This window comes from Xyrauchen texanus, chromosome 15, assembly GCF_025860055.1.
Source record: "Xyrauchen texanus isolate HMW12.3.18 chromosome 15, RBS_HiC_50CHRs, whole genome shotgun sequence".
Classification (NCBI taxonomy): domain Eukaryota; kingdom Metazoa; phylum Chordata; class Actinopteri; order Cypriniformes; family Catostomidae; genus Xyrauchen; species Xyrauchen texanus.
In genome coordinates, this window is record NC_068290.1 from 12,963,768 (window position 1) to 12,990,989 (window position 27,222).

Consider the following 27,222-nt stretch of genomic DNA (forward strand, 5'->3'; position numbering starts at 1 on the left):
AAAAATTCTAGTAGCATTGTGGAGTGTCAAGGTGTTTTTTTTGTTTTGTTGTTGTTGATGCCATTAGCCTAGGGGTTCACATACTTTTTCCAACTTACACTGTGAATGTTTGAATGATGTATTTAATGTGTATTAGTCTATAGACTACTATTTTAATGCATAAAGAACTGGGATCCCAAATCTAAATGATACACAGTTGTGTGGGGTGTCCTGGTCTTCAAATGATAGAGGGTCAGATAATAGTATTAGACAGTGAAGAACAGTGCAGTCATTGCTTTCTATTTTCTATTTTCTATTGCATTGCTTTTGCACTGCATGACTCTTGTTGTCATTGGATACGTAAGCTTCATCAATGCCATCCGAACTCGATTGCTTGAACTTGCATAGACTTTTCAGAGCAGGTTACTAATGTCTGTTTAAAGATGGCGACTCGCACGAACTGAAGGGGCATATGCGTTATGCAAGACCAAGTTCAAATGAAAGGAAATTCATCTACATATTCAGAATGGTTTTAAAAAACATTCTTCGATCTGCGGCGTTGTGTTTACGGACATGGAACGTATTTTCAAACGTAAGACAAGGCAATAGTAATTTACTGGGATTCAAACATACTCCATGCTGCTCCTATATGAACTGGACGTCAGCAAGTACATATAAAGGTAAGAATAAACCTTTATGATATCGCAGCTGTAATTCTACAACTAATGCTCGACTTCAAGATTATTTACCACATATTCCCATTATATTATTAACAGACATTTGAGAATGCAGTCTTAGTGAAGAATGATAGTGATGGATTAGCCCATTCAGAGACAAAATGATAACTACATCTGGAGTTTTATTCATATTAGCCCATAGTAGCCCTGATGTTTTTTTATGGATGACAATAAATAAATAAATGATTGGACCGCTTAGTGATATTTATAGTGTTCAACTTGTGTGTATACCGTATTAACCACTAGAGGGCTCTAAAATGCCAGTCACTTCGAGCATGTCCTGCCTTTGTATTTCCTAATGCATTTACAGCATTACTAAATGAGAGCTTAAAGGGATAGTTCCCCCAAAATGAAAATTCTGCCAACCAATATGCGTGACTTTCTTCTGCTGAACAAAAAGATTTCAGCTCTGTTTGTCCATAATAGTAAGTGAATGGTGGCCACAACTTTGAATCTCCAAAAAACAAATAAAAGCAGCGTAAAACATCCATTTAAGCAATCAGTGCTTAAATCCATGTCTTCTAAAGCGATATGATAAGTGTGGGTGAGAAACAGATCAATATTGAAGTCCTTTTTCACTATTAATCTCCACTTTCACATTCTTCTTCTTTTGTTTTTTGACAATTTGCATTCTTCATGCAAATATCACAACATACTGGTTAGGGAGGAGAATTTATGGGAAAAAAGGACTTAAAGCTGTATATATACAATATCAAGAGCAATAATCAAAAATTATTATATAATCGCGCAGCCCGATTATACAACGATTATAGCAAAAATCATAATTTTCGATTATTGCTCTTGATATTGTAATCGCGATTATTAATGTTGATTCCAATTTTTAATTACCGTGATGTCACAATGTAAGAAACTGTGCGGTTCTTCAGAGTAGCAGATTTCAATGAGCTGCGCTCCAGTTTCTTTTAAGCATAATTTTGTGTTGTATTTTTATAATAATGTTTTAAGTAAGGCAAATTAAAATGATTGTAAATTTATATCTTTCGTATAGAGTAAATTTAATTATTGCTAAATTACTGTTTAAATTATTAGTCCACGTACAGTAAATAATATGGCATATTCAATATTCAAACTTATTATTCGGCTGATTTAAATCAACAAAGTTACTTGCATTCAGTAAACGCTTGGTTTGATGCTCAGAAAAACGTGGTGGTGGGGAAGATCACCCCTCCTCCCAACGACCAGATGCTCTGTCTTGCCACGGCCGATGGGAGACCTCAGTCAGTCCGGATCAGGAACAGCATCTCCACCACAACCATCACAATGTGCACTGGGGCCCCCCAGGGCTGTGTGCTCAGTCCACTGTTGTTCACTCTGCTGACTAGAAACTGTGCAGCAATGCACATCTCAAACCACATCTTCAAGTTCGCTGATAACACGACCGTGGTGGGTCTCATCAGCAAGAATGATGAGTCAGCATACAGAGAGGAGGTGCAGTGTCTAACGGACTGGTGTAGAGTCAACAACCTGACGCTGAATGTGGACCAAACAAAAGAGATGGTTGTTTACTTCAAGAGAGCACATAGTGAACACACTCTGCTGAACATCAAGAGCACCGAATTCCTTGGTGTTCACCTGGCGGAGAACCTCGCCTGGTCCCTCAACACCAGCTCTATTACCAAGAAAGCCCAGCAGTGTCTCTACTTTCTCCGAAGGCTGAGAAAAGCACATCTCCCAACCCCCATCCTCACTACATTCTATAGAGGGACTATTGAGAGCATCCTGAGCAGCTGCATCACTGCCTGGTTTGGGACTTGCACCGTAAATGGTTTGCCTGGCAAAGCCCTGCAGATGATAGTGAGAATAGCTGAGAAGATCATCGGGGTCTCTCTTCCCTCCATCAAAGACATTTACAAAAAACACTGCATCCGAAAAGCAACCAGCATTGTGGATGACCCCACACACCCCTCACACAAACTCTTCACACTCCTGCCGTTTGGCAAGAGGTACCGAAGCATTTAGGCCCTCACGGCCAGACTGTGTAACAGCTTCTTTCCCCAAGCCATCAGACTCCTCAATACTCAGAGACTGGACTGACACACACAAACACCTTTACACCATCCAACTTTTGCACATGTCCAGAGTTGGCTTTAATTCATTGTCACTTCATACCTGGCTGCTACCTCAATAACTGCTATGTCCATAGAACACTATTTCATATTATGTTATGTTTACATTTAGCATTTTAGTAAGTGTCATCTTTTCTATTACAAATGTGTACTGGTTGGTACTGCACTGTCTCTTACTGTGCCTATTGTCCTGTTCCATTTAGTAATGTATTGTACTGTCCCATAATTTTTGTACACGTTTGCAGGTGCACATTATGTAGAAATGTAATTTAGTCTGTGTAGTCTCATGTGGTTCTGTGTTTGTCCTATGTAGTTTTATGTAGCACCATGGTCCTGGAGGAACGTTGTCTTGTTTCACTGTGTACTGTACTAACTGTATATGGTTGAACGACATTAAAAACCACTTGACTTGACTTGAATGGCAGAAAACCCCCAAATCCTGGCATGTAAATCTTGTCACATCATGCGCTGTAATTGCTGCCAAAGGTGCTTCAACTAAGTACTGATTTAAGGGTCTGAATACTTGTCAATGTGAAATCAGTTTTTTCTTTTTAATACATTTGCAAAGTTATCAAAAATACATTTTATTTTGCTTTGTCATTAGGGGAATGGAGTGTAGATTTGTGTGAAAAAAATAAATAATCTAAAGCATTTTAACATAAGGCTGCAACATAACAAAATGTGAAGAAAACAAAATTCAGGGGTTGACATCAGCTGTCAAAAATCAGTAACAATCACTCTGAATGAAAATTATCATGTTTGGTTTACAATGCACAAACAAACATGTCAAAGAAATCTGAAGAAATTGTATCTCTTGAGGCTATTTTTAAAACCTCAAATGGATAATATTATTGACAGTGACAAAGCAAAAGCAAGTTGAGAAAATGAGCAAAAGATGGTTGGCACCTCTATGTTACCATGTAGTTATATGACTAAGTGTGAGTTGTCAAGTCCCGGCCAGCAATGTGTCAAAACGAAAAATTGTGGGTCTTGTTTGGTGTTGCAGACTTGTTAGGGGGCTGGTGTAAATTAATTGAATGAGTAAGTTAGAATCTGTCCCACATTCATTTGATTGTAATATAATCATAATCTGTTACACTAGTAAAACATTAGTGATTTTGCTCTTATTCTTCCAAAAACATTACAATTTCTAGTACTGCATTTTCTACTCATGCTTTACTCGTGTTACTTGATTCTTTGACTCCATTGTTAGTAATCCACTAGTTTTATGAGTGTGTTTATTGGACTGTGAGGTATGTATGTTCTTTGCTGCCTGCGTAGATTGTAGGCTAGTTGTTTCAAGCACTTTACATGTCCTTTGCTAAGACAGCACAAATGTGTGGAATGCCAGACAGATTTTTAATTAACCAGATCTTGATAGATCTTGATCTTTGTTTCCTCTGTGGGTTTTACTATGATTTGTCATTTAGCAAATGCTTTCTTATACTATGTGACTTGCAGTAAAGTGCAGGGGTAGACATTAACCAGGGCCTGGGGCAAAAATTCTACTTTTCCTGCTAGTCAAACTCCCTTCATATGGAATATGCAATTCAGAATCACTTGCATCACTTACATAATCGTAACTGCAGTTTCTTTAGCACAAGTGCTTACAAAGGTTTCTTTCAAGTATTTTTCTTAGTAATCTAGGTAACTAGGTCACTGGTTTAGTTTTCTTTGATTCATTACTGATTTCCTTCAGAATGTAATGTATACACAATACTTAAAGTTCAAATGTCACTATCTGCATATTACTGGTATATTTAAACTCAAAGTCCACATATCTGACTAGTGGTAGTAAAGTATGCACTCATACAATAATTAAACATGTAGAGTATAACATATAGATGGACGTCTCTACACTTTCTCAAAGCACCCTTACTTGAAAAATACATAGGAATTAATGGTGCTGCATAAATAACATACTTTTTATTGATGTTGATTTGATTCATATTAATGTTTTATTATTATTCTAAAACCATCTCAGGCTGCAATAGTATGATTTAACCACTTGAGGGAAAGATTGATAAGATTAATTACAGAATAAAAAATGTATTATTATTATTTTTAATAACAAGTTGTTTATTAAATTAGTAAATAACCACTAGCCAGTAGACTCCAGTTGGAGTCTTTAATCTTGCCAATTTGGTTACTGCTTATCTGTTAACAAGGGTAATTTAGGCTTTTATAAATTTCAGGAACTGCTTAAAATATACATGGTATTTAACTGTGAAGCCATTGAATCAAGTCTGACAACTTTTAAAGGGATAGTTCACCCAAAAATAAAAACACTGTCATCATTCACTCACCCTCATATTGTTTCAAATCCATGTGACTTAATTTCTTCAGTGGAACACAAAAGGAAGATTTTTTTTTCATTGAATGAAATTGTGAGTAAATTGTGACCGGTCATTCTGCCCAATATCTTTGGTGTTCAATGAAAGAAAGTCATACTGGTGTGGAACAACATGAAGGTAAGTAAATGAAATAATTTTTGTTTTGGGTGGACTGGTTGAACCTCACTCCGTTGGTTTGTTGTTATGAAGCTGAATTATATGGAGCAAAAGATAAAGTGTACAAAAAAAGTTTACCAGCTCCTCTAACGTTACCTGGCTGTGTAGATTTCTGATTCTTTAGACAGGCGGTATCATGACACTCTAAAAGACGTGTCTTTTCGTTGAGTGGGTGTGTGGAAAGGATGTGGCCAACCAGATCACCCCCCACCCTTGGTGACACTATAGCACCGGTTACGTGTCTCCGAGTAGAGTGAAAATACAGCCTTATGACTGCCAAATCAACATTTTATGTAAAGGATTTTGTGCCATTAGATATAAAAAGAAATGTTCACCCAAAGAAAAGAAATTTCTGACATAATTTACTCACCCTCATGTTATTCCAAACCCTTGTGATGTTTTTGCTTCTATGGAATAAAAAAGGAAATATTAGGCAGAATATAAGTCTCAGTCATCATTCATTGCATTTTTTCCCCAAACAATGAAAGTGAATAAAGACAGTAAGAGCTTTAAAGGAATAGTTCACCAACATTTTTTAAAAACTCCCATCATTTACTCCGACTCATTCAATTGAAGATGTGTATGACTTCTGCTGAACTCAAAGATTTTTTTAAAAATATCTTTGCTCTGTAGGTCCATGCAATGCAAGTGAATGGTGACCAAAACTCAAAAAGCTCCAGAAAGGAGATAAAGTCAGCATAAAATAATCCATAAGACAGTGGTTTAATCAATGACTTCAGAAGTGATCTAGTTGGTTATGGGTGAGAACAGACCAAAATTGAACTCCTTTTGTGTTGTTGATTAGAGTTTTCCTATTTGGGTGAACTAGCCCTTTAACAATGCAAACCAAACAGAAATGGTACTCTCCCTCTTGGTTTATTTGTTTTCATAAAGATATATGATTGCTGTGTTGTTTGTGCATGTATATGTTGTGTTTTTAAGCAAATGCACAGTTACTCAAGCAATATATATGACTAGGATGTTTGTTTCAGGTGATGAAACCCTTCCAGGCCAACCAGTGAGACAGTATGCTCGGGCAGTTAAAAAGAAACAAGGTAGGAAAAATTAAGCTGCTACACTGGTGGCCAAAGTTTGGAATAATGTACAGAATTTGCAATTATGGAAAGAAATTGGTACTTTTATACACCAAGTGGCATTAAACTGATCACAATGTATAGTGAGGACATTAATAACGTGGAAAATTACTATTACAATTAGAATATTTTTTCAGAACTTCTTAAACTACTAGATTTCTCATCAAAAAATCCTCCATTTGCATTTTAGCTGTCAGTTTGTCCAGATACTCAGGTGACATTTTCACCCCATGGTTCCTGTAGAACTGGGCTGGCCATAGATGTGGCTGTCTTGTTGGGCACTTTTCACGCACCTTACAGTCTAGCTGATCCCAAAAGCTCAATGGGTTAAGATCCATAACACTCTTTTCCAATTATCTGTTGTCCAATGTCTGTGTTTATTTGCCCACTCTAACCTTTTGTTTCAAAAGTGACTTTTTCTTTGCCATTCTTCCCATAAGGCCTGCACTCCTGAGTCTTCTCTTTACTTTTGTACATGAAATTGGTTTTGAGCATGTAGAATTCAATGAAGCTGTCAGCTGAGGACATGCGAGGCATCCATTTCTCAAACTAGAAACTCTGATGTACTTATCCTCTTGTTTAGTTGTACATATGGCCTTCCACATCTCTTCCTGTCCTAGTTAGAGCCAGATCTCCTTTGTCTTTGAAAACTGTAGTGTACACCTTTGCATGAAATTTTCAGTTTTTTGACAATTTCAAGCATTGTATAGACTTCATTCCTCAACAATGATTGACTGATGAGTTTCTAGTGAAATCTGTTTATCTTTTGCCATTTTTGCCCTAATATTGACATGCCAGTCTATTGCATACTGTACAGCAAGTCATCAAAACTCAATTTACCCAAAGGCTAGTGAGAATAGGTGCACTTTCAGCTGACATTTAAAAATATTATAGTTGGAGCTAATCTTACGTGGAGCGGTAATTCATTCCAACGCTTCAGTGTAGGTCCTGCAAATGCACGATCGCAACTTAGCTTCAGCCTAGACCTAGGAACAGTCAGAACCATCTGGTCAGAAGACCTTCGAGACCTTGCTGGCTTATATATTTGTGCAAGAGTTCCAACAAATAAGAGGGTGCTAACCCATTCAGAGATTTATAAACAAATATTAGAATCTTACAATCGATTCTAAATCGGACTGGCAGCCAACACAAAGAAGCTAAAATAGGGGAAATATGCTCTCACTTACGAGTGTCCATCAGAAGCCTAGCAGCAGCATTCTGGACTAATTACATAATGATGATTGGCTAACACCAATGTATAAAGAGTTACAGTAATCTAGCCTTTCCAAGACAAAGGCATGAATTGCCTTCTCAAAATCACTAAAAGAAAGAATAGGCTTCACCTTTGCCAATATTCGTAAATGAAAAAAAAAACTGAGTTAATCTGTTTGTCAATAAAAAGGGGCCAGTATACGTAGTTTCAAAAAGTCAGGGACATCAGATCCCCCAAACCAAACAATCTGTTTTACTTAAATTTAGATTTTAAATCCAGGCTTTAATGTCATTTAATCAATTCAAAATTGAATCTAGAGCACTTATCTTTCCTCAGGGGCATATAGATTTGTGTGTCATCTGCAAAGCAGTGAAAAGAAATACTATACTTATTAAAAATAGACCCTAAGAGCATATATATATATATATATATATATATATATATATATATATATATATATATATATATATATATATATATATATATATTAGCGAAAAAGTATAGGACCAAGGATGGACCCTTGTGGAACCCCACTAGGAAGAGTGGCTGAAGATGAAAAAAACCTGACCGATATTGACCGAAAACTTCTATTTGACAAAAAATACTTGAACCATTTAAGAGCAGTACCCTGAATTACCCACCACCTCCTCAAGGCAGGAGATAAGGATCCCATGATCTATAGTATCAAATGCTGCACTAAGGTCTAAAAGCATAAGGATCACAGAGTGTCCTGAATCAATTAATAAAAAGATGTCATTAAGTACTTTTAACAAAGCTGATTCTGTACTATGGTGAGCTTTAAATCCTGACTGGAAAGCCTCAAGAATAGCATTTTGGTCCAAGAAACTTTGCAATTGGCTAAGAGCGACATTCTCTAGGACCTTAGAAAGAAATGGCAGTTTGGAAATCGGTGTAAAGTTTGCAAAAACTCTTTGATCCATGTTTGTATTTTTTAAGAAGAGGCTGCACTACAGCATGTTTAATATACAGTGGCACTGATCCTGTTTCAAGACTACTATTAATTATAGCCAGGATACTAGGCCCACTAACATCAAAAACCTGTTTGAAAAGACTAGATGGTATCACATCATAGGGACAATTAGTAGGCATCATTCAGCCTAAAATTTTGTCCAGAAAACGGATAGAAACCAGTTCAAATTGATTAAAAACAGCCTGACATGTAAAGGGGGCTAAAGGGGCATACGTAAAATGCATGCACAATATGTGATCTAATATCAACAACCATATTTACAAAAATGTTTTCACAGGTATCAAAAGACACAACAGTGCTTGAAATATTAGTCGGATTGATCACAGAGTTAATAGTACTAAATAAAACTTGAGGCTTGTGACAGTTTTGGTAATCAATTCAGAAAAATAATTGCTTCCTAGCCTCTTTCACCGAATCCTGATAAATAGACAATGACTCTCTTAAAATGTCATATGACACCTGGAGTTTATCTCTCCCATTTTCACTCAGCTCTTCTGCAAACCTGTCTAAGGCCACGATTTGTCTCATTTAGCCAAGGCTCTGGCTTAGGTTTATAATTTTTAACCCTTAAAGGAGCAACAGAGTTCAAAATGGAAGAACAAGAGGAATTAAACAATTTGAGCTGAGCCTATTTATCCAGGTGAGATGGGGGTCTTTCAAGAGTAGAGGTAGTAGGAGCACTAATAAATACATGTTCAAAGAGCTCAATAGATACAGAATTCAAATTACGAGACACAAGCAGAGACGAGATTTATTTTTTTCCGTGAATAAAGGGAAAACCAAACAGTACCGACTTATGGTCAGAAAAAGTTACATAATACATTTCAACATCACAAACAGACAGACCACAAGATAGAACAAGGTCTAAGGTATGACACTTACTTAATCAACCAAATAGCTTTGAACTGTGTCTGATGTAATTGCTAGTGATTTTCTAGTACCAAATTAGCAATTTAGCATGATTACTCAAGGATAAGATGTTGGAGTGATGGCTGCTGGAAATGGGGCCTGTCTTGATTTGATCAAAAATGACTTTTTTCAAATAGTGATGTGCTGTTTTTTTACATCAGTAATGTACTGGCTATACTTTGTGATCAGTCGAATGCCACTTTGGTGAATTAAACTACCAATTTCCTTCCAAAACAGCAAACTCTGTACATTATACCAAACTTTTTTCTGTCAGTATATATAGACATGGAAAAACTGGAAATATCAGGAAATTATAATATTGTGATTTCTAGGCCTGGAAAAGTATTAAAGGATTTTATTTAATTTGTGAATTTACATTATGTTCTTAAGTCTGAATTTGAATGATTCTTTTATTTAAATCATTATCCGGTAAGCGCAATCAATTGGAAATTCTTTTTTCAAAAAGGGTGGAACTGTATTGGCCTTGATTTTAAAATGTTGTCATTTAATTAGACCTTAATAATAATAAAAAAAAGTCTATGTTGATTTATAATTCCTTGACTCAAGGATTCTTCCTAATTTCCTCACAGAATTCCCAAGTCAACTTCAGGACTTGCCTCCATCTTTGCTGAAGCCTGAATATGCATCCGTCCCACTTGCGCAAACGTATGATTTACTTTGGTCTTTCCATTGTTTTTATTCATTCTAAGACATCCTATATTTTCTGTGTGGGAATAGGAAGTAAAAGATTTCTTCAGACTTCCTTTCAGTTCTGAAATGCAGAACACTAACTCATTTCATGTCATATTGCAGGGTTGACAGTGTGGTGAAGAAACTGCTTACGCTGGAGTTTGCAAATCATGTACGGGTTTTCATTTCCTTTTTGCATGTTAATCTAAGAATGACCTTAGCAGTGGTTCATTTTTAACCTGCATAGTTGCCTTATTTCTGTACTATTGACTTAGTAACTCTGTCTTTTGGGTCACAATGTCTTTCCTCAGAGTGAAAAATTGCGTATGAAAGAGGAACAGCTTATTTCCAAGGTGAGGAGAGATGAGAATGACCGCAGCTCAACAGAAGTCAAGGGTATGTTCCTGTTTTTAACACTACTTAAGTCATCCTGGAATCTCAGAACATGACTCAATCATGCGGAATGTCCTGTTTTCTTTACAGTGGCGATTTTGACAGCACGGATACGCAACTTCCAGGAGCACTTGCACGTACACCCCAAGGTATAAACACTTGAGCACTTGTGTCTTTTTCTGCCTATAGTAAAGGTGTCAGAACTTTTGCTCCCTTTCCATTTGATTCACACCCACAGAGAAACAGGATATCCTGTGCTAGCACTAAAGTGTTCAATAGTAAATAAACCATATAAAGTCTCTCCAAAAAATATTTGGGCACTTAAAGCACCCTTGATGAAAATTAGCATTTTATATCAAACCAAGTAGCATTTATTGTAAAGCAGTATAGCACAAACACGCCTTTTCAAGCAAAACATTTCACAAAAAGAACTTTGTTAGGTTCAAATGATAAAACAAATACTGTTCAAAATTAAGACAGTATTAGGAGACATTTTGGTTATCAAACTTTGTGGATCATGTCCATATTAAATGTGATGAACTTGAGGGGAACTGACTTCATGCATCCACTAAATATGACTTTGACACAAGTTGGTTAAAATTTCTGGGAAAAGTTGTTACAAAAGTGAAGTTAGTTCTGAGAAAAGATCTTGCATCATTTTTTGTAGATGCCACTTTTTTGATATTCCGTAACTAATGCAGTGAAATTCATACATTGAGTCTGTAACTTAACTGTCCAAATTATATTTGGGGCCAATGTACATTTTATATTAATTATTTTAAACACATATACTGTATGTAATAAAGCATATTGTGTGCAACTGTTACATTGTTATCAAGCTCTTAATTCTGCTGTTTTAAAACACGTTTTCAAAATATTGTATTCAAAATCATACTCAATTGGTTGGTTAAATTACTTAAAAATATTAATCCATTACAAATTTCTGAAAGATTGTAATCAAATTACTTGGTACTAATTACTTTACTTTTAAGGTACTTTCTAAAACACTTTTCCGCTCATAAAATTAAAAAAATAATGTATTTCTTTCTTGTTCATTGTTACGCACTCAGCACCTCACATTTCTCCTTCACAAAGACTCATTACCAGGCCATACATATTGTATTCTACAGAAATTATATATTAGAAACAAGCATAACACTATAATGTACTTAAAAATAATAACATTAAAGTCAGTAACTGTAATCTGATGACAATCATTTTAAATGTAATGCATTACATTACTTTTTGACTAAAAATAATTAGATTACAGCAACTAATTACTTTCTAATTGGATTACACCCAACACAAATCATACTGTATTCATATTATAACCCCTCTTTGATCAGGATAAAGCTAACAAAAGATGGATGCTCATGAGCATTGACAGCAGGAAGAAAAAGCTAAAGTTTCTGAGAAGGACGCGATATGATGCATTCGAGAAGGTATGCCAAGAGCTTGGCATCACTTACTCGTTCCCTCCTGAATACTATCGACGCGTCACCCGACGCTGGCTGGCCAAAAAGGCCTTCTGCAATAAGGTAACATTCACAGCAAGGAGTGCTTCATTTAACATTTTCAAAGCATTATACAGTACGTTTACATTTATGCATTTGGCAGACACTTTACAGTGCATTCAGGCTATAAATTTCATCAGTTTGTGTTCCCTGGGAATCAATCCCATGATCCTGGCATTGCTAGCTAGCCATGCTCTTCCAAATGAGCTAAAGGAACACTAATGTAATCTTTGATGGTAACAAATGCAATCAGCTTCTTGGGATTTGTTTTTAATACATTGTTTTCGTTTCAATTGGACTGAAATGTGTCCGATGTTCTTTAGAAAGCAGAATGAAACTCATTTCTGTAATTATTTTTCTCGCAGGTCTTTAAAGAAGTCCAGAAACAAAAAGCAGAGCAGAGAGAAACCGAAAGCAGCTCTGACTAAGGGAGAGGAGACAGTGACAGGGTCCAGAGAACCACAAGGAACTGCTGCGTTGGCAAGATCAGCCTGCCATGAACTCTAGAGACTTGTGTTCACTACTACTAAATGTTTTCTGATAAATCCAGAAGAGCATCTGGGTGGCAATTTGATATGTTCGCTCAATGTTTGATTCATACCGAGAAAATCAAAGCACGACAATACAAAAACATCAAGGTCAAGATCAAATGATGTCTGCTTTTTTGATGTTGTCATTTATTTTAGATTAATTTCTCCAAAAAGTGTTTGAGATAAGATCTGTCTTAGTTGCAAATAAGACCAAATAAAAGACCTTTAAAAATGTATTTGTTATCATTCCCCCAAAATACTGCTAAGTATATCAGAATAATTTCATAGAAGTCCTTTGAAATATTTGGTCACGAGTTCCGCACTCAGGAGTTTTGGATATGACAACGAATGAAGACCTCTGACATGCAGGATTGATGTGTTGTGGTTGTGCGGCTTGAGCAAATGATTAGGTTGTTCTCGGTTCCCTGAACTGTTATTTTACAAGAAATGCATGACAATCAGGTGAATGATCTCAGGACAGAGTATCAGATATTTTATACATGTGAAATTATATATTGATAGATGAAAATTCTGTTCAGTCACATTTCCTATTACAATGAACAACTCGGACCGCCCCGTGATGTGTTGGTGGTTAGCTTATATCGGTTTGAATCGGAAACGTTGCATACTAGAGTAGCAAACATCGTGTGTGTCACAACTTCCTTTTCAGCTGCAAACCTCTGATCAAGAAGCTGAGAAGATTACAAGGTACCTTTTGTAGTTTCTTATTTGTTTTACTTTACAAAACATTCTAGAGCAATCTATTCTTTGACACTTAATTTTGTCTGCTCAAGCTATAATTTGAATTCACTGAATTGCAGATGTTAGTATCCTCTTGTATATTCCATTATTTTTGATATGTGGTAGTGGTATATATTTTTGTAAATAATATAACCTGTAAAAAAATGTCAGGTTATCTCCTACATTAACTAGTTTTATTCAAGTTAAACATAATTTTATGACTAAATCAACCAGAATACATCATTACACCAACTAAAGTACATGTAAAGTACTTAAGGTAACATGTAACCACTTTTTACTGTGCATGTGTGAATAAGTAACTTTAAAAGGAATTGTTCCAAGTATAATTGTTGCATGTGTCTACAATAAAATCAGTAATACTTGACAGATGATGGAAAATTTCAAAGCAGAAATACTGTAACTATTCAATGGAACAAACTGCTTAAAAAGTGGAATAGAAAATACAAAGTAAGCAAATCATGTTCCATCAAATAAATAGGATGTGTTTTGTCTAAAACTTCAAGACAATTGATGTATATAATTGTGTCCCTCTTCCAAATTACTTGAAAGAAAACATCTGGAGTCATTTTCTCAGCTTCCTTGCTGGACCTCTCTTTTTGATTGACATGTCAAACCCCGTCATCACTCAGCCTGGGGCAGGCTCTTATGGTACAAATGTGCAGACTGGAGAGTGGAGTACTGGGCTTTGTTCTTGCTTCAGTGACCTACTTGTCTGTAAGTTCTGACAGCTTTGGCAAACCATCCAAAGTCTGTGCAAATCATACTATATTGGTGTCTTTTAGCTACAGTTTAACATTTAGCATTGGAGTAGTTTTAATTTTAGTCAGTGAACAAGCTAATATTTGTAGCATAAGGCATACTGTTGTAACAATTTTCTTCATATTTCCATTGTCATCTAGGTGGCCTTGGCTGTATCTGTCCAATTGCTCTCAGCTGTTACACGGCAAACAAGTACGGAGAAAATGTATGTCTCTCGTGTATACCTGGAGGAATGGCTGCCCTGAGGACACATATGCGACTGACTTATGGAATACAAGTAAAATACCCTAAAAGTCTAATTTCATTTGAATATATTAACTTCATTTTAATATATTTACACAAAATACCAAAAAATGAACAGTAAATAAAAAAATAAAAAAAGAACAATACATTACTAATAAAAAAACAACATATAAACAATAAATGTCTATAAATAACATTATATATATATATATATATATATATATATATATATATATATATATATATATATATATATACACAAAAATTAAAATAATAAAAAAAAGTGTTACTTTTGCGGTCGTTTATGCCACTTCTAGCTAGAAACAAACTTGCTTATTGTGTATTTAAGAAATCTTTTTTGTTATTGCATATGGCACAAAATCTTTTTTTCCTCTTATCTAGGGCACAGTATGCAATGATGCGTTGATGACCTGTTGCTGTGGAATATTTGAAACATGTCGAATGACCAGAGAAATTCGTATCAGGAATGGAGAGGCCTAATTACTGTTTTTACTAACTTTTTGAAAGCATTCGTGTTTAATTCAGATCAACGGAGACACAAATTCAATTTTATTATACAATAAAATAATCAAAGTTATAACTGAAGCCACGAAAGAGTTCATAAACATCTCTTTACAATACAATTGTTCAATTTCTGGGAATATTAAGCTGTAATTAAAGCAATATTCATATTTCATCATTCATATAAACATGCCAAAATGCAGCATTTATATTTTTTGTACTATAGTTTGGTATTATATTTAAGTATCACACACACACACACACACACACACACATCAAATGAATTGTGCAAAAACATATGAAATGTTATTCATGTCTAAAAAATAAATAAAAAACAAAGCATTTTATTTATTTTTGTATAGCATGAAATTGTTTTTTATTTTGTTGTTATTATTACACAAGACACTAGAAAAATGGAAAATTCTCTAACCATTTTCTCACCCTCATGCCATCCTAGATGTGTACGTCTTCTGTAGAACACAAATTAAGCATTTTAGAATAATATTTCAGCTCTGTAGGTCCATACAATAAAGTGAATATTGACCAGACCTTTGAAGCTGAAAAGAACACAAAGGCCACATAAGTAATCCATACAACTCTACTGGTTAAATCCATATCTCCAGAAGCGATATGATGGTGTGGATGAAAATGAGATCAATATTGAAGTTTTTTTTTTTTTACTATAAAAGGAAACTTTTAATGCAGCCTTCGGATGCGACCTTCTGTCATGGGAATCTGGAGGATGCATGAGGTGTATCCTTCATGGGCACTCACAACCCACAATTATTTTCTTCAACGGAAATGTCTAAAAACAAAATGTATGCCAATTTGCCATATATATGATGTTCAGATGCAAGGAATGTTTATTCCCAAATTGAAGTACATCAGTAGATGGGTGTGGAGTATATAATATATATAATTATATTAATATACAATTAAAATAAAGTATTAGACTAAAAGTACACCTGTTAATCTATTTTCTATTTACATCATTATAACTCTCCTAAATGTTACCTCATACATTCCTTTCTAAAGGGACTTTGTTCCCTTCTCACTCAAAGCTCTCGCGCTTAAAGAATGGTGTGCTGTCATAACCAGATTACGTTCCATTTACGAAGGCCGTCTCTTTTCAACGAGGCTTGTTTAAAGGAGGTATACTGCAGCCTTCAAAGGATGCATCCTTCCAAACGAGACACAGCCATAGTAAAAAAGGATTTAAATATTGATCTGTTTCTCGCCCTCACTTATAATATCACCTCTGAAGACATGGATTTAACCACTGCAGTCATAAGGATTACTTATGCAGCCTTTGTGCTTTTTGGAGCTTCAAAGTTCTGGTCACCATTCACTTGCATTGTGAGATATTCAAGAGCTGAGATATTCTTCCAAAAATCTTCGTTTATCTTTAGCAGATGAAAATCATACACATCTCGGGTGGCATGAGGGTAAGTAAATGATGATAATTTTCACTTTTTGGTGAACTATCCCTTTAACAACACTGACATTGCCAGAAAAAAATATTTTGCATAAACTTAACGTTACATGTTTTGTTTTTTCTAAGAAGTTAACATATGATTCACAAATTGTGAAAATCTGGTTTACAGAGAGCACATTTATCTTGTGTATATGGAAATTGCCAAGTATAATTAATTTCAGCGACGTTGGTGTAACAAGACAAAAGTCAGAGACAAAAACACTCACATATACAGGTTCTTTACTGGACCATTATTTTGCTTGGGCATCAGTAACAAAGAAAAACGCTTCACCACCTCATACTTAGTTCAGTAAAATATAACAATTTTACTTATACAAAAAAATCTTACATAAAAACACTGTAGGGAGCAGCAGGTCGATAACCATCATAACAGTAGGCCTACATGTGTGAGATATTAAACTTTGTTTACTTGGTAAGATAATAAACAATAAATATACAAGCTTTTAAACTGTAAGCACATCAACACAGATTAATATTCAGCCAAGGTTTCAAGGACCTTTTGTCCCACATTCATTAAATGAATGACTCATGTGAATCCCCAATACACAGCAAATCAATACATATCAAACACACACAAATTCATAAATACGTTACAATAAATACACACCAAAACAAAATATCAAAAGTAAATACAATTGATACCAATCAAGCAAACTACATAACTGCTGTCAATTAGCTACAGTAACTGAGGCATGGAAATGAGGAAAATAACCTGCCCTCATACCCCGACTCAATCACACGCACACCCACATGCAAGCGCGGGGGGGGGGGTCACTAGTCATACCCACAATTAGACCCTGCCCCCCGGCAAAAAGGAACCAAACAAAACAAACACATAGTTCATAGACTTAAATACGGACTGCTGGCCTCCTCATCTGCTACCGGGCGTGGGTACCTTGCTCGGAGAAACATCAAGTGCTGCCAACTACTTTCAATGAAAAGTAGCTAAAACCTGCTTAAACAAATAGTCGCTAGATGACGTCATGCGTTAATTAGAAAATTCGTGACGTCTTCACGTCATATTTAGCCTACATTCTGCCTTGTGTCAGCCCTTTACATCTGTTTGCTTCTCAATACAGCTGAATTCCCACTAAAGCTGTTCTGATGTACATATTTGTTCTGTTGTCAGACAATGGAACGAGTATGAAATAGTGACTGAAACGACACCCATTACTATGTTAACCAGTATTCACTTACAAGCAATTTCCAAGCTGCTGCTCTGCACTGATAACATCTTGCTATAAAACTTTGCCTTTACAACGGCTGTGATGTGATTTCGGCTATATTTACATGTAAAATGATAACTCCGAGAGAAAGTTAGAAGTTACCAAATTCTCACACACTGCACAGCCTCCGTCTGTGAAGAAAAATAATGGTTAAATTGAATTGTTTAAATTAAAACAGAGGAGGAGCATGGTATTAACCATGACTAATAACAACGACTGCAGTAACCATGTTTTTTTTTTGTTTGTTTGTTTTTGGCAATAGCCAAGGTTTTGATCAATTTAACAATGGTTTTGCTCTAGCATTACTGAAGTACCCACATTGTATCTTGGTTTTAGTGATAGTAACCATATAATAATATCCATGGTTAATTTTGTGGTTTTAAATGTGGATATACTTACTCATTTTTAAAACGTTAACAAAGCAGCCTAATCATTTCTGCTTATGTCTATCAATATAATAAAAAAAATGTAAGCAATAATTGAAGTTACTAATTTTATCCAAATAATTCATAAAAATGTAATTTATTATCGGTATCGGAAAAGAAAATAAGTGGTAACGTACATCCCTATTCCCCGAAAAATGAGACGGTGGAAACGCCGCAAACACTGACATTGTCCCTCCTCCTAGTTGGATTCAACGGCTTACATTGGTTCTCGCTGATCATCGATGACTGGAGGATTACGTCATTATCATCCAGCAGTATAAACGTTTCTGATTGGCTGTTGTTGCCGGTGACCTGGCAACCGAGAGAGGGATTACAGACGCTTATTTGTTCCGCTGGGTCTTCAGCTTTAATTGACGCACAGATCGCGTACTCATATTGACAACCTGCGATTCCATCGACACTAGCTGCTCTTCCTCCATCGGTAGAGAGGATGTCGACGAGAACGCTGCCTCTGCTCTTCATTAATCTGGGTGGAGAAATGCTGTACATACTGGATCAGCGACTGCGGGCTCAGAATATCCCAGCAGATAAAGCCAAGAAAGGTAGACAGCAGCTAATATACAAGGGAGATCACAATGGGAGATGAAGCCTGTCTGATATAGAGATCTAGATAATGATATGTTGAAACGAATGCATAGATCATAGGGTGGTCTTTTAAGGGAAGCATTTGGATCTTCTGCTGTACACAATTAGCCAGTTAGCCTATGTGTTTGAATACAGTGGTGCTCAGGCCCAGTTTAGTTACAAGCTAGGAAACAGTCAGTAAAGAAGGCTTGTCATTTTTGTGTTTCTATGCCTTGCCAGTACAGTAAATGGAATGAATAATAATAATAATGCCTCAAACGTCTAATCATCCTTGGAGACCTACAGTGCACACAAAAAGTGTTTGGACACTTAAGTCACACTTTAAAATGTATGAATGTCATTGCATTAGGTAAGACAAAGATAGCACACTTTTCATGCAAAACAATAAAAAGACAAGTTTCTTAGGCCTTAGATAATAAAACATCAGATATAGGCTACTGTTCAAAATTAAGACTAAAAGGTAAGAATTGTTTGTTGTCAAACTTAGACTTAGGGTTCTCCTGCAGATGACAGCTGTGATGTATAAAGCTGATGCTGTATAATTAAGTCAATTTCCTCCTAGGATCACTTTCAATATCATCTTTTTGATTTGCAATCTCTGAAGCCACTGTAGCAGATTGGCTAGAGGAGGACAGGAAAAGAGGTATTGTTAATATTCTGCTTGCTTTGCTGCTGGCCGTAGAACAAAGTAGCGTGAGTGTTTACATGTAGCTCTCAGGCTCACTTGCCCTGAGAAGATGGAGATGGGATTTCGTGGAAGAATAAGAACCCCCGAAATTCAGGCAGCTTTTTGTTTAAATGCTGTGGTATAACCTAAGTCCTCCATGTGGCAAAATTTGTTTGTTGCCATCCACAGTCAACATGCGATGGCAGTTTCCAGCTCACTGCTCTTAATCACCTGCCAAGACAATAAAAGTTTATTTTTGATTCTATTTATTTTATTTTCCTATGCAGTACAGCTTACTACAGTCTGCATTCTGCTTGCTTGGTTTTCACTTTTGGAATTGCACAGAATTGCTTCTGACCTACTTACTACAATGGTTCCTGTGTTTTGTATTATGATAGTTATGAATGATATCATTACCACCATGTTCAATAAGAAGTTCCTGGAGGAGCTGTTCAATCCACAAGAGCTGTATTCCAAGAAAGCCTTGAGGACGGTGTTTGATCGACTGGCTCACGCTTCAATCATGCGACTCAACCAAGCTAGTATGGACAAGGTGAAGACTACAGCCAAGAACACATTTTTTCTAATTCAAATAACATTAACAAATTGTTTTGCTTTTTTGTGTGTGTGTGTGTGCGCACGCGCGAGCATGCTGGTAATGTAAAGAGCAAAACTATTTGACTTGCACCTTTTTTCAAAACTAGCTGTATTCTTCATAAATGAGTCAGTTCTCATGAATTGGGTCTTTTTTATGTGTTTTGAAACACTCAGATATCATGAGACTGTGTTTCTTTTTTATCTTTCATTTAAAATTATCTTAATGAGTCATAATAGTTTAATAACACACTTACTACATATTTTTTTCTAAATGTCTCCCTCTGGTGTGTAATATCACAAGTTATCAACACTTGTATATAAACATGATTTCCTCCTGCATAGCTTTATGACCTGATGACCATGGCATTTAAGTATCAAGTCCTGCTGTGTCCTCGTCCTAAAGATATCCTCCTTGTGTCCTTCAACCACATGGATGCCATCAGAGACTTTGTGAAGGACACTCCCAGCATCCTGAGCCAAGTGGATGAAACAAACAGACAACTCATAGAGGTAGCAGGGTCCTGCCAAATGCTATAAACATTACGAATCATTGTAGACTTGTAGAGTTTAAAATAAATACTATTCACAGGTCATCATCGATTGTTTAATTATTTCGCTTTGATAAATTCTGGTGTGCCATATAAAGTGTCTCTTTTCTTGTAATTCAAAGATATATACCCCATTATCTGGTGGAGAGTTTCAACTAATTAGACAAACACTCCTCATCTTCTTTCAAGATATGCATATAAGAGTAAGTTTTGCTATACTCAAATGCCGAATGTTCAGAAAACCTAAATTAAATGGCCTTTATAATGGGGCATTTTTATCTAAGGCAAGCAATAATATGTGATGTGTAAATGTATAATATAACACATTTCACACATATAATGATAAGTGTGAAATGAAACTTTGAATAAACTTTTTAGGTATCAATTTTCCTAAAAGACAAAGTGCAGAACTCCAATGGACGATTTGCCCTCCCCACTTCAGGGCCTGTTCCTTATGGGACACACTCCCCGGGACTCATCAGGTACTCTTTTCATATCATGCAGTGCACAGGCTGTTTTAGATCTAGAGGTTGTTGCTACTATTCTTAGAGTTAAGTCAGCATCCCTCACGTAATAAACACATTATTCCAGTATTTGTGCAACCAAAGAATACTTAATGTTAAAGCAATATTTAAGTTGAACATTAATAGTATTGTAAATAGCCTCTAAATTCATAGATAAGGTTTGCTTTGAAATCACCTATGACACTCAGTTTCTGGCAGAGTCTGACAGTGAGATTTTATGGTTAATGGCATTACAAACTTCTTTGACATACACTATAAGATAACTTTTCTAATTATAGTGGAGTCTGTGTTTAGGCTGTGACTGAAAGCAGTTCTAATAGTGCCTGTGGGTTGACAGATAACATGTCTGTGAACTTTATGTATATCAACACCCAGACATTTAACTAAAAAATAATAGTAATGTTTAATGACCCATTGCATTGACTCACCATTTATTAACAAGTTTACCATATTTTTTGAATCACCTTTTAATAATAAAAGATAAATGATCACATAATTATTAGCAAAATGCTGTTTTTATATAGATTGAGAGTTTTAGGAGTAAAGCATGTCACACTACAGGATATTGCCATTTCCCAAATATATTCCATGTCAATTACTTTTAGATGTTGTGTCAAGATAAATAAATATTCTGGGTTCAGTACAAGCTCAAACGACAGCATTCGTGGCATAATATTGATTATCACAAAAAATAATTATGACTTGCTCTTCCTTTTCTTTAAAAATAAAAGCAAAAATCTGGGTCACATTGAGGCACTCACCATAGAAGTGAATTGGGCCAATCCCTAAAAAAGTTTTCAACCCTAAAAAGACTGTAAAAATGACATTTGAAACAACTTTACAGCTCAAATAATACCTGAGTTTTAACAGAAGAATTAATGTAAGTGCTTTTATTCAATATAAAAAGCTTCACATTTCTCCCTTTAAACCCTCAAAAAATTGGCCTCATTCACTTCGATTGTAAGTGCCTCACTGTAATCTTGATTTTTGCTTTTTTTTTTTTTTAGAAAAGGACAGTTGAGTCAAAATTATTTTTTGTGGTAGTCAACATTTTGTTGCAAATTCTGTTGAATAAGCTTGGCTATGTCACTTATATCCTCATTATATTAGATTTTTTAATTCCCAGGATGTTTAGATGTACTGGTGAGGAGGTGAAAAGTTTGCAGTTCCGTGACGGTGGCAATTACAACAGTGCTCTCCGTGAAGGTTCTTTTGAAATGTATGGTGATCGAGTCATCAAACTGGGCACAAACATGTGAGCATCAACTACTTAATAGCCATGTCATTCACATAGGCTTCCTTAAAATACTATCATTCTTTCTAATGTTCAATGGTAGAATCTTGTCACACCTTTGCTGGATTTTCAGATACCGCAAACCCATGATGTAATGGGTTGTAATTCATCATGTGCCATGTTAAGTTTTATCAGTAGTAAAGCAACATCTTTAATTGATTTGAGAATAATTTAGCTGTAAACCTCAGATGGGGAGCCTTTTACCGGAGCATTAGCTCTGCAATTGTCCTGTGTGTTCTTACAGGTACAGTGTGAGTCGCCCTGTTGAGACACACATGTCTGGAACCTCCAAAAACTCCTCACAGAACACTAAGGTAATCGAATTATACTTTGATTTTACTTTGTTTACATTTTTATGTTGCTTTTACATCACCTGGATGATTTGCCTTAAAGGGATCGTTCACCCAAAAATAAAAATGATCTCATCATTTACTCACTTTCATGCCATCCCAGATGTGTATGACTTTATTTCTGCTGAACACAAACAAAGATATTTAGAATAATATTTCAACTCTGTAGGTCCTTTCAATGCAAGGGAATGGTACCCAGATCTTTCAAGCTCCAAAAAGCACAGAAAGGCTGCATAATAAAAGTAACCTATATGACTTCAGTGGTTTAATATACAATGCAATTTCTTTGAGTGAGAAACAGAACAATATTTAAATCAGTTTTTACTATAAATCTCCTCTTTCACTTTCAGAATGTGAAAGGGAAGGTGGAGATTTATAGAAAAAAAAAGGTTTAAATACTGATCTGTTTCTTACCCACTTCTATTATATCACTTCTGAAGATATATAAATAACCACTGGAGTCATATGGATTACTTTTATGCTGCCTTTATGTGCTTTTTAGAGCTTGAAAAGTCTGGCCACCATTCACTTACAGAGCTGAAATATTCTGCTAAATATCTTTGTTTGTTTTCTGCAGCTGAAAGAAAGTCATACTCATCTAACATCTGGGATGGCACGAGGGTGAGCAAATAATGAGAGAATTTTCATTTGGGGAATCATCCCTTTAATTGCTTCCTCTTTGTAAATGTATGTCACTTTTGTATGTCAAAACATTTCAGAGTGTTGGATTATTAATTATATCAGTAAAACTAACCAAAAAACAAAATATATTTATGAAAATGTGTAATGCAATGGAATCAGCATGCATTATTTACTTGAAAACTGCATATTTGAGCATAATTTTACACTTCTGAAGGTCAACACAACTCCAAATCCTCTAGCAAAAGAAGAATTAAACCTCCTTGCTAGACTGATGGGAGGTTTGGAAGTACAGAAACCAGCCAGTACAGACTCTGGCTTCCGTGTCAACCTTTTCGCCACTGACGAGGAGGAAGAGTAAGTTTTGTTTGTTTGTTTGTTTTTTGCAATGACTGAAGTCAAAGTAGTATCACAAAGAGCATCACAAACAGAGTCACATGACTGTATGTAATAAATAAATGAAGCTCGAAATAGATTTTTTTTGTCAATTAAATGAATAAGTGATTTCATGAAATATTAAATTATAGATTTTTCCCTCCCACAGGGAAGCTTTGATATCAAGACCGGATGACCTTTCTTATGAAGTTATTAATATCCAAGCAACAAAGGTGAAGTGTTTTTTTTTTTTTTTTTTCGCATGAATATTTCCAGTCAAACGTTTGGACACACCAACTCATACTTTAATATTTATATATTTTTAGAAATTTTTATGTATTAATAAAGACATCAAACCTATGAAATTACACAGATGTAAGTCTGGAATCATACTGTGACTGAAAATGTTAAATAAATCAAAACTACTTTTATATTTTAGCTTCTTTGAAGTAGCCACTCATTGCCTACGTTACATAAACCAACTTCATGAGGTATCTATTTAAACATCTATTTAAAGGAGTTACCATATATTCTGGATACTTGTTGGCTTTTTTTATTATTTTACTATACAATGCAACTTATCCATTAGAATAATATAAAATAAAACATTTGTAAAGAAAGTAATATGTAAGCATTCTTTATGTCTACAAAAATAATTTCAAGCATTGAAGCATAAGACTTTAGATCAAAAGGTTTTTAAGATCATGAGAAACATGCATCTTGAAAGAAACAATCAGTCAAGTCTGTCCAAACATTTTTTTTAGTATATAGTATAAAGGTTTTATTCAGTGCAGCATTGCTTCATCCTTGGCCTCAGAAATCATTGTAATCCCTGCTTACCAATGATCTATCCACAATGAGACAAAGCTCTCATCTTGTCTAATTGGTCTTTGACAGGCTAAAGATTATGGGTCTTGGGTAAACTGGCTGAGCATACAAGAGGACCATGAGAGTAACATTATACCTCTAAATGGGTCATTTTCCTTGTCTTTCAGGACAAACAGACTAATGCTGAGCTGGCTAAAATCATGGGGGAGTTTGGGGAGGCGGTAGAGGCCGCCTCCAGTTCCAGCAGCAAGGGTGATGACCTCCTGGCCATGATGGACGGTCTGTGACTTAGACTTGATGTTGACTTGATGTTCCCTTTGGCTGAGGGCAGGGTTTAAACGGGATAACGTGCTACAATGTGCACTGTCTTACTCAGCAAAGAAGCCTTTTTTCTCTACAGTGGCAACAGGTACCTTTAACATGCGCATTTGAAGTTAACATTAAAATGACAGCTAAGCTCAAGAGATTCTCTTTGTGAATTTCATGCAAGTTTTCGTCTCCTGCTACCAAATGCAAATAAATGCAAATAGCAGATGTAGAAATTCAACATGCGTCTTGCTGTGGGACCACATTCTCTTTTTCATAATCAGTTTGTGGAGGCGTTGCTGTCCATATCATCATGTAGACTATATCTTCACTGTAGTGTCAGTCAGAATGTGAGGCCTCTGTGAGGATTTGATGCTACAGACACGTCTGTGACATTTCCATCACTGAAAAGAATGATACGCTTTTTCATGAACTGTATTAGTTGTCTAAAAGGACAATCTGTGCAAATGGAATTCTTTTAAATATTTAGTTTGATGTGCTACTGAGAGGTGCAGGATATGCTTTTCAAATAAGCTATATTTGTGGTGTATCCAAACAACAAGCACTGCTTAAAGGGAAAGCTCACCCAAAATTTTAATTCTGTCATTATTTACTCAACCTGACGTTGTTTCAAACCCATACAACTTTCTTTCTTCAGGGGAACACAAAAGGAGATGTTTGGCAGAATGCCTCAGTTACCATTCACTTTCACTGTATGGACAAAAATGCATTAAAAGTAAATGGTGGAACATATTCTGTTTTGCTTCACTGAAGACAGTAAGTCATATAGGGTTGGAACAACATGAGGAGAGTAAATAATAACAGAATTTTCATTTTTGTATAAACTATACCTTTAAGACTTTGGAGGTTATTGGAGGAAACCGAAGTGCACTTGCAGTGGATATTTAGCACACATCTCAAAACTGGTTTACAGGAAGCCCCAGGACAACTGATGTATGTTTGTTTGTCATTATTTATAGGGAGGCAAATAAAAATGCAACAATGTCAAGAAATTGTCACAATTCAAATACAATGTTGTAATTTTAGAATGTGCAATTATTGCATAATGTAAAGGGAAAATGTATACATGACTGCCACCTTCCATGGAAAGAAAGAAAACAATGCAATATGTGTGGTGGGTGAAATTGTTTATATTTTTCACAAGCATAATAGAGTTTATTTATTAAAGTGAATGTACTGTAAATCAAAGTTTAGTTGTGTGTGTTTACTTATGCATAAATAAATCATTAAAAACACAATGAAGTAAAAAAACAACAACAACTATACAATCATTAAATGAATCATTGAATCATAATTTAAAAAACAAATTCCTTGTATTTCATTCTAGCCCTCGTTGCTAAAATTTTTATTTTAGCATTGTCTTTGGGTTGATTTGGTATATTTGAATTTGGTACAGTAAGAGATTTCTTTTTAACTCTTTCAGTAGATACCAGCCCAAATGTTTGCCCATATTGAAAATAGATAAAAGGTCATTATGATAGTGGACATACTACTTTAAAAGGTGAAAATCATGTAAATTAAAAGACACAAAGCTACCAATGATCATGGGCTAAATTAGAAATAGATGCAAACTTGTGCTAAAATTAAATACAAAGGAAATATATTGATTTATTTAACGATTTAATTATTAATTTAGTTATTTTAAAAACAATTAAATATGTATTTACAGTATTTAACTATTTAATTTAGAGTAATTTGTCCTTCTATATTAATGGTCTCATTATAATGAAACATTAGATTTGAATATGAAATAAAGTGGATTTATTTTGGGCAAATATTGATAGTCAGTCAGTGTGTCTGCATTTTGCCAAATGTTTATAATTATTTGACGTCAGTTCAGTGCTTAGTTTCAACAAAGTGCAAAACTTGCTTAGAAATACTTTCTTGTTGAGTCAAGCATAACACTTAAAGGGGTCATGACATGAGGAATAACATTTTGATCTTTTGACACATAAGAGGTCAGGATTGTACTATAAAAAATATACTATAATTTTCAGAACTCAAAACTTCCTCCTCGCTGCAAAAGGAGCATTTGTTGAAACCAAGCTACCAAAATGACACGATCTCTACTTCCTCCACATTGTGATGTCACACTGTGATAGACAATTGCATTTGACCACTGCCACAACAACACGTTCGCCTACTTTACCTTATGACTTCCGTAGCCTGCCCAGCAGCAGTGAGAAGTAAGATGGCAGGACAAGAGCAGGTCAGCTCGTACGGGAGAGCCTATCATAACAGTGACTGTTTACTGTCAAGTCTTAAAGGAGAAGCATCACCAAAACCGATCATTTCGGACAGAGTGTCAGAATGATGGTGGGAAGTTATCATGTTTTACAATGCATGACTGTTTTTGTGCAAAAAAACTTTACTCATAGAAATAGTGAA

At 35.4% G+C, this 27,222-nt stretch overlaps 4 protein-coding genes across 7 annotated transcripts in view; all 4 read left to right on the top strand.

Annotated features, from left to right (window-relative positions):
- The window catches only part of LOC127655660 (calpain-7-like), a 301,204-nt gene that overhangs the window by 48,651 nt on the left and 225,331 nt on the right, over positions 1-27,222 (top strand). The window lies entirely within an intron of this gene.
- LOC127655674 (28S ribosomal protein S15, mitochondrial-like) lies at positions 417-12,892 on the top strand. The gene is made up of 8 exons (XM_052143595.1): positions 417-659; positions 6,306-6,368; positions 10,111-10,186; positions 10,334-10,382; positions 10,522-10,606; positions 10,694-10,752; positions 11,950-12,141; positions 12,483-12,892. The coding sequence occupies exons 1-8, from the start codon at positions 452-454 to the stop codon at positions 12,543-12,545; spliced, it is 795 nt and encodes a 264-aa protein (XP_051999555.1). The 5' UTR covers positions 417-451; the 3' UTR covers positions 12,546-12,892.
- On the top strand, positions 13,221-15,255 carry LOC127655678 (placenta-specific gene 8 protein-like). 2 transcript variants are annotated; one of them, XM_052143601.1, is made up of 4 exons: positions 13,221-13,355; positions 13,959-14,123; positions 14,309-14,445; positions 14,814-15,255. In XM_052143601.1, exons 2-4 carry the CDS (start codon positions 14,015-14,017, stop codon positions 14,910-14,912), a joined length of 345 nt encoding a protein of 114 aa, XP_051999561.1. In that variant the 5' UTR covers positions 13,221-13,355; positions 13,959-14,014; the 3' UTR covers positions 14,913-15,255. The 2 variants fall into 2 exon arrangements, with proteins under 2 accessions (XP_051999561.1, XP_051999562.1); XM_052143602.1 differs by having other exon boundaries at positions 13,278-13,355; positions 13,984-14,123.
- LOC127655668 (protein OSCP1-like) lies at positions 15,571-26,042 on the top strand. 3 transcript variants are annotated; one of them, XM_052143587.1, is made up of 12 exons: positions 15,571-18,642; positions 18,860-18,862; positions 19,290-19,328; positions 19,751-19,905; positions 20,292-20,459; positions 20,620-20,700; positions 20,876-20,979; positions 22,148-22,276; positions 22,560-22,629; positions 23,522-23,661; positions 23,849-23,912; positions 24,675-26,042. In XM_052143587.1, exons 1-12 carry the CDS (start codon positions 18,531-18,533, stop codon positions 24,792-24,794), a joined length of 1,185 nt encoding a protein of 394 aa, XP_051999547.1. In that variant the 5' UTR covers positions 15,571-18,530; the 3' UTR covers positions 24,795-26,042. The 3 variants fall into 3 exon arrangements, with proteins under 3 accessions (XP_051999547.1, XP_051999546.1, XP_051999545.1); XM_052143586.1 differs by lacking the exons at positions 18,860-18,862; positions 19,290-19,328 and having other exon boundaries at positions 24,675-26,041; XM_052143585.1 differs by having other exon boundaries at positions 15,571-19,905; positions 24,675-26,040.

Bases quoted from the DNA above. Each gene is read 5' to 3' on its own strand.
- LOC127655674 (XM_052143595.1), top strand. From the start codon at position 452: ATGCGTTATGCAAGACCAAGTTCAAATGAAAGGAAATTCATCTACATA. The intron at 10,383-10,521 runs GTACGGGTTTTC...GTCTTTCCTCAG, and splicing joins CGCTGGAGTTTGCAAATCAT to AGTGAAAAATTGCGTATGAA. The intron at 12,142-12,482 runs GTAACATTCACA...TTTTTCTCGCAG, and splicing joins AAAAGGCCTTCTGCAATAAG to GTCTTTAAAGAAGTCCAGAA.
- LOC127655678 (XM_052143601.1), top strand. From the start codon at position 14,015: ATGTCAAACCCCGTCATCACTCAGCCTGGGGCAGGCTCTTATGGTACA. The intron at 14,124-14,308 runs GTAAGTTCTGAC...ATTGTCATCTAG, and splicing joins CTTCAGTGACCTACTTGTCT to GTGGCCTTGGCTGTATCTGT. The intron at 14,446-14,813 runs GTAAAATACCCT...CCTCTTATCTAG, and splicing joins GACTGACTTATGGAATACAA to GGCACAGTATGCAATGATGC.
- LOC127655668 (XM_052143585.1), top strand. From the start codon at position 19,510: ATGTGGCAAAATTTGTTTGTTGCCATCCACAGTCAACATGCGATGGCA. The intron at 19,906-20,291 runs GTGAAGACTACA...CCTCCTGCATAG, and splicing joins ACCAAGCTAGTATGGACAAG to CTTTATGACCTGATGACCAT. The intron at 20,980-22,147 runs GTACTCTTTTCA...TTTAATTCCCAG, and splicing joins CACTCCCCGGGACTCATCAG to GATGTTTAGATGTACTGGTG.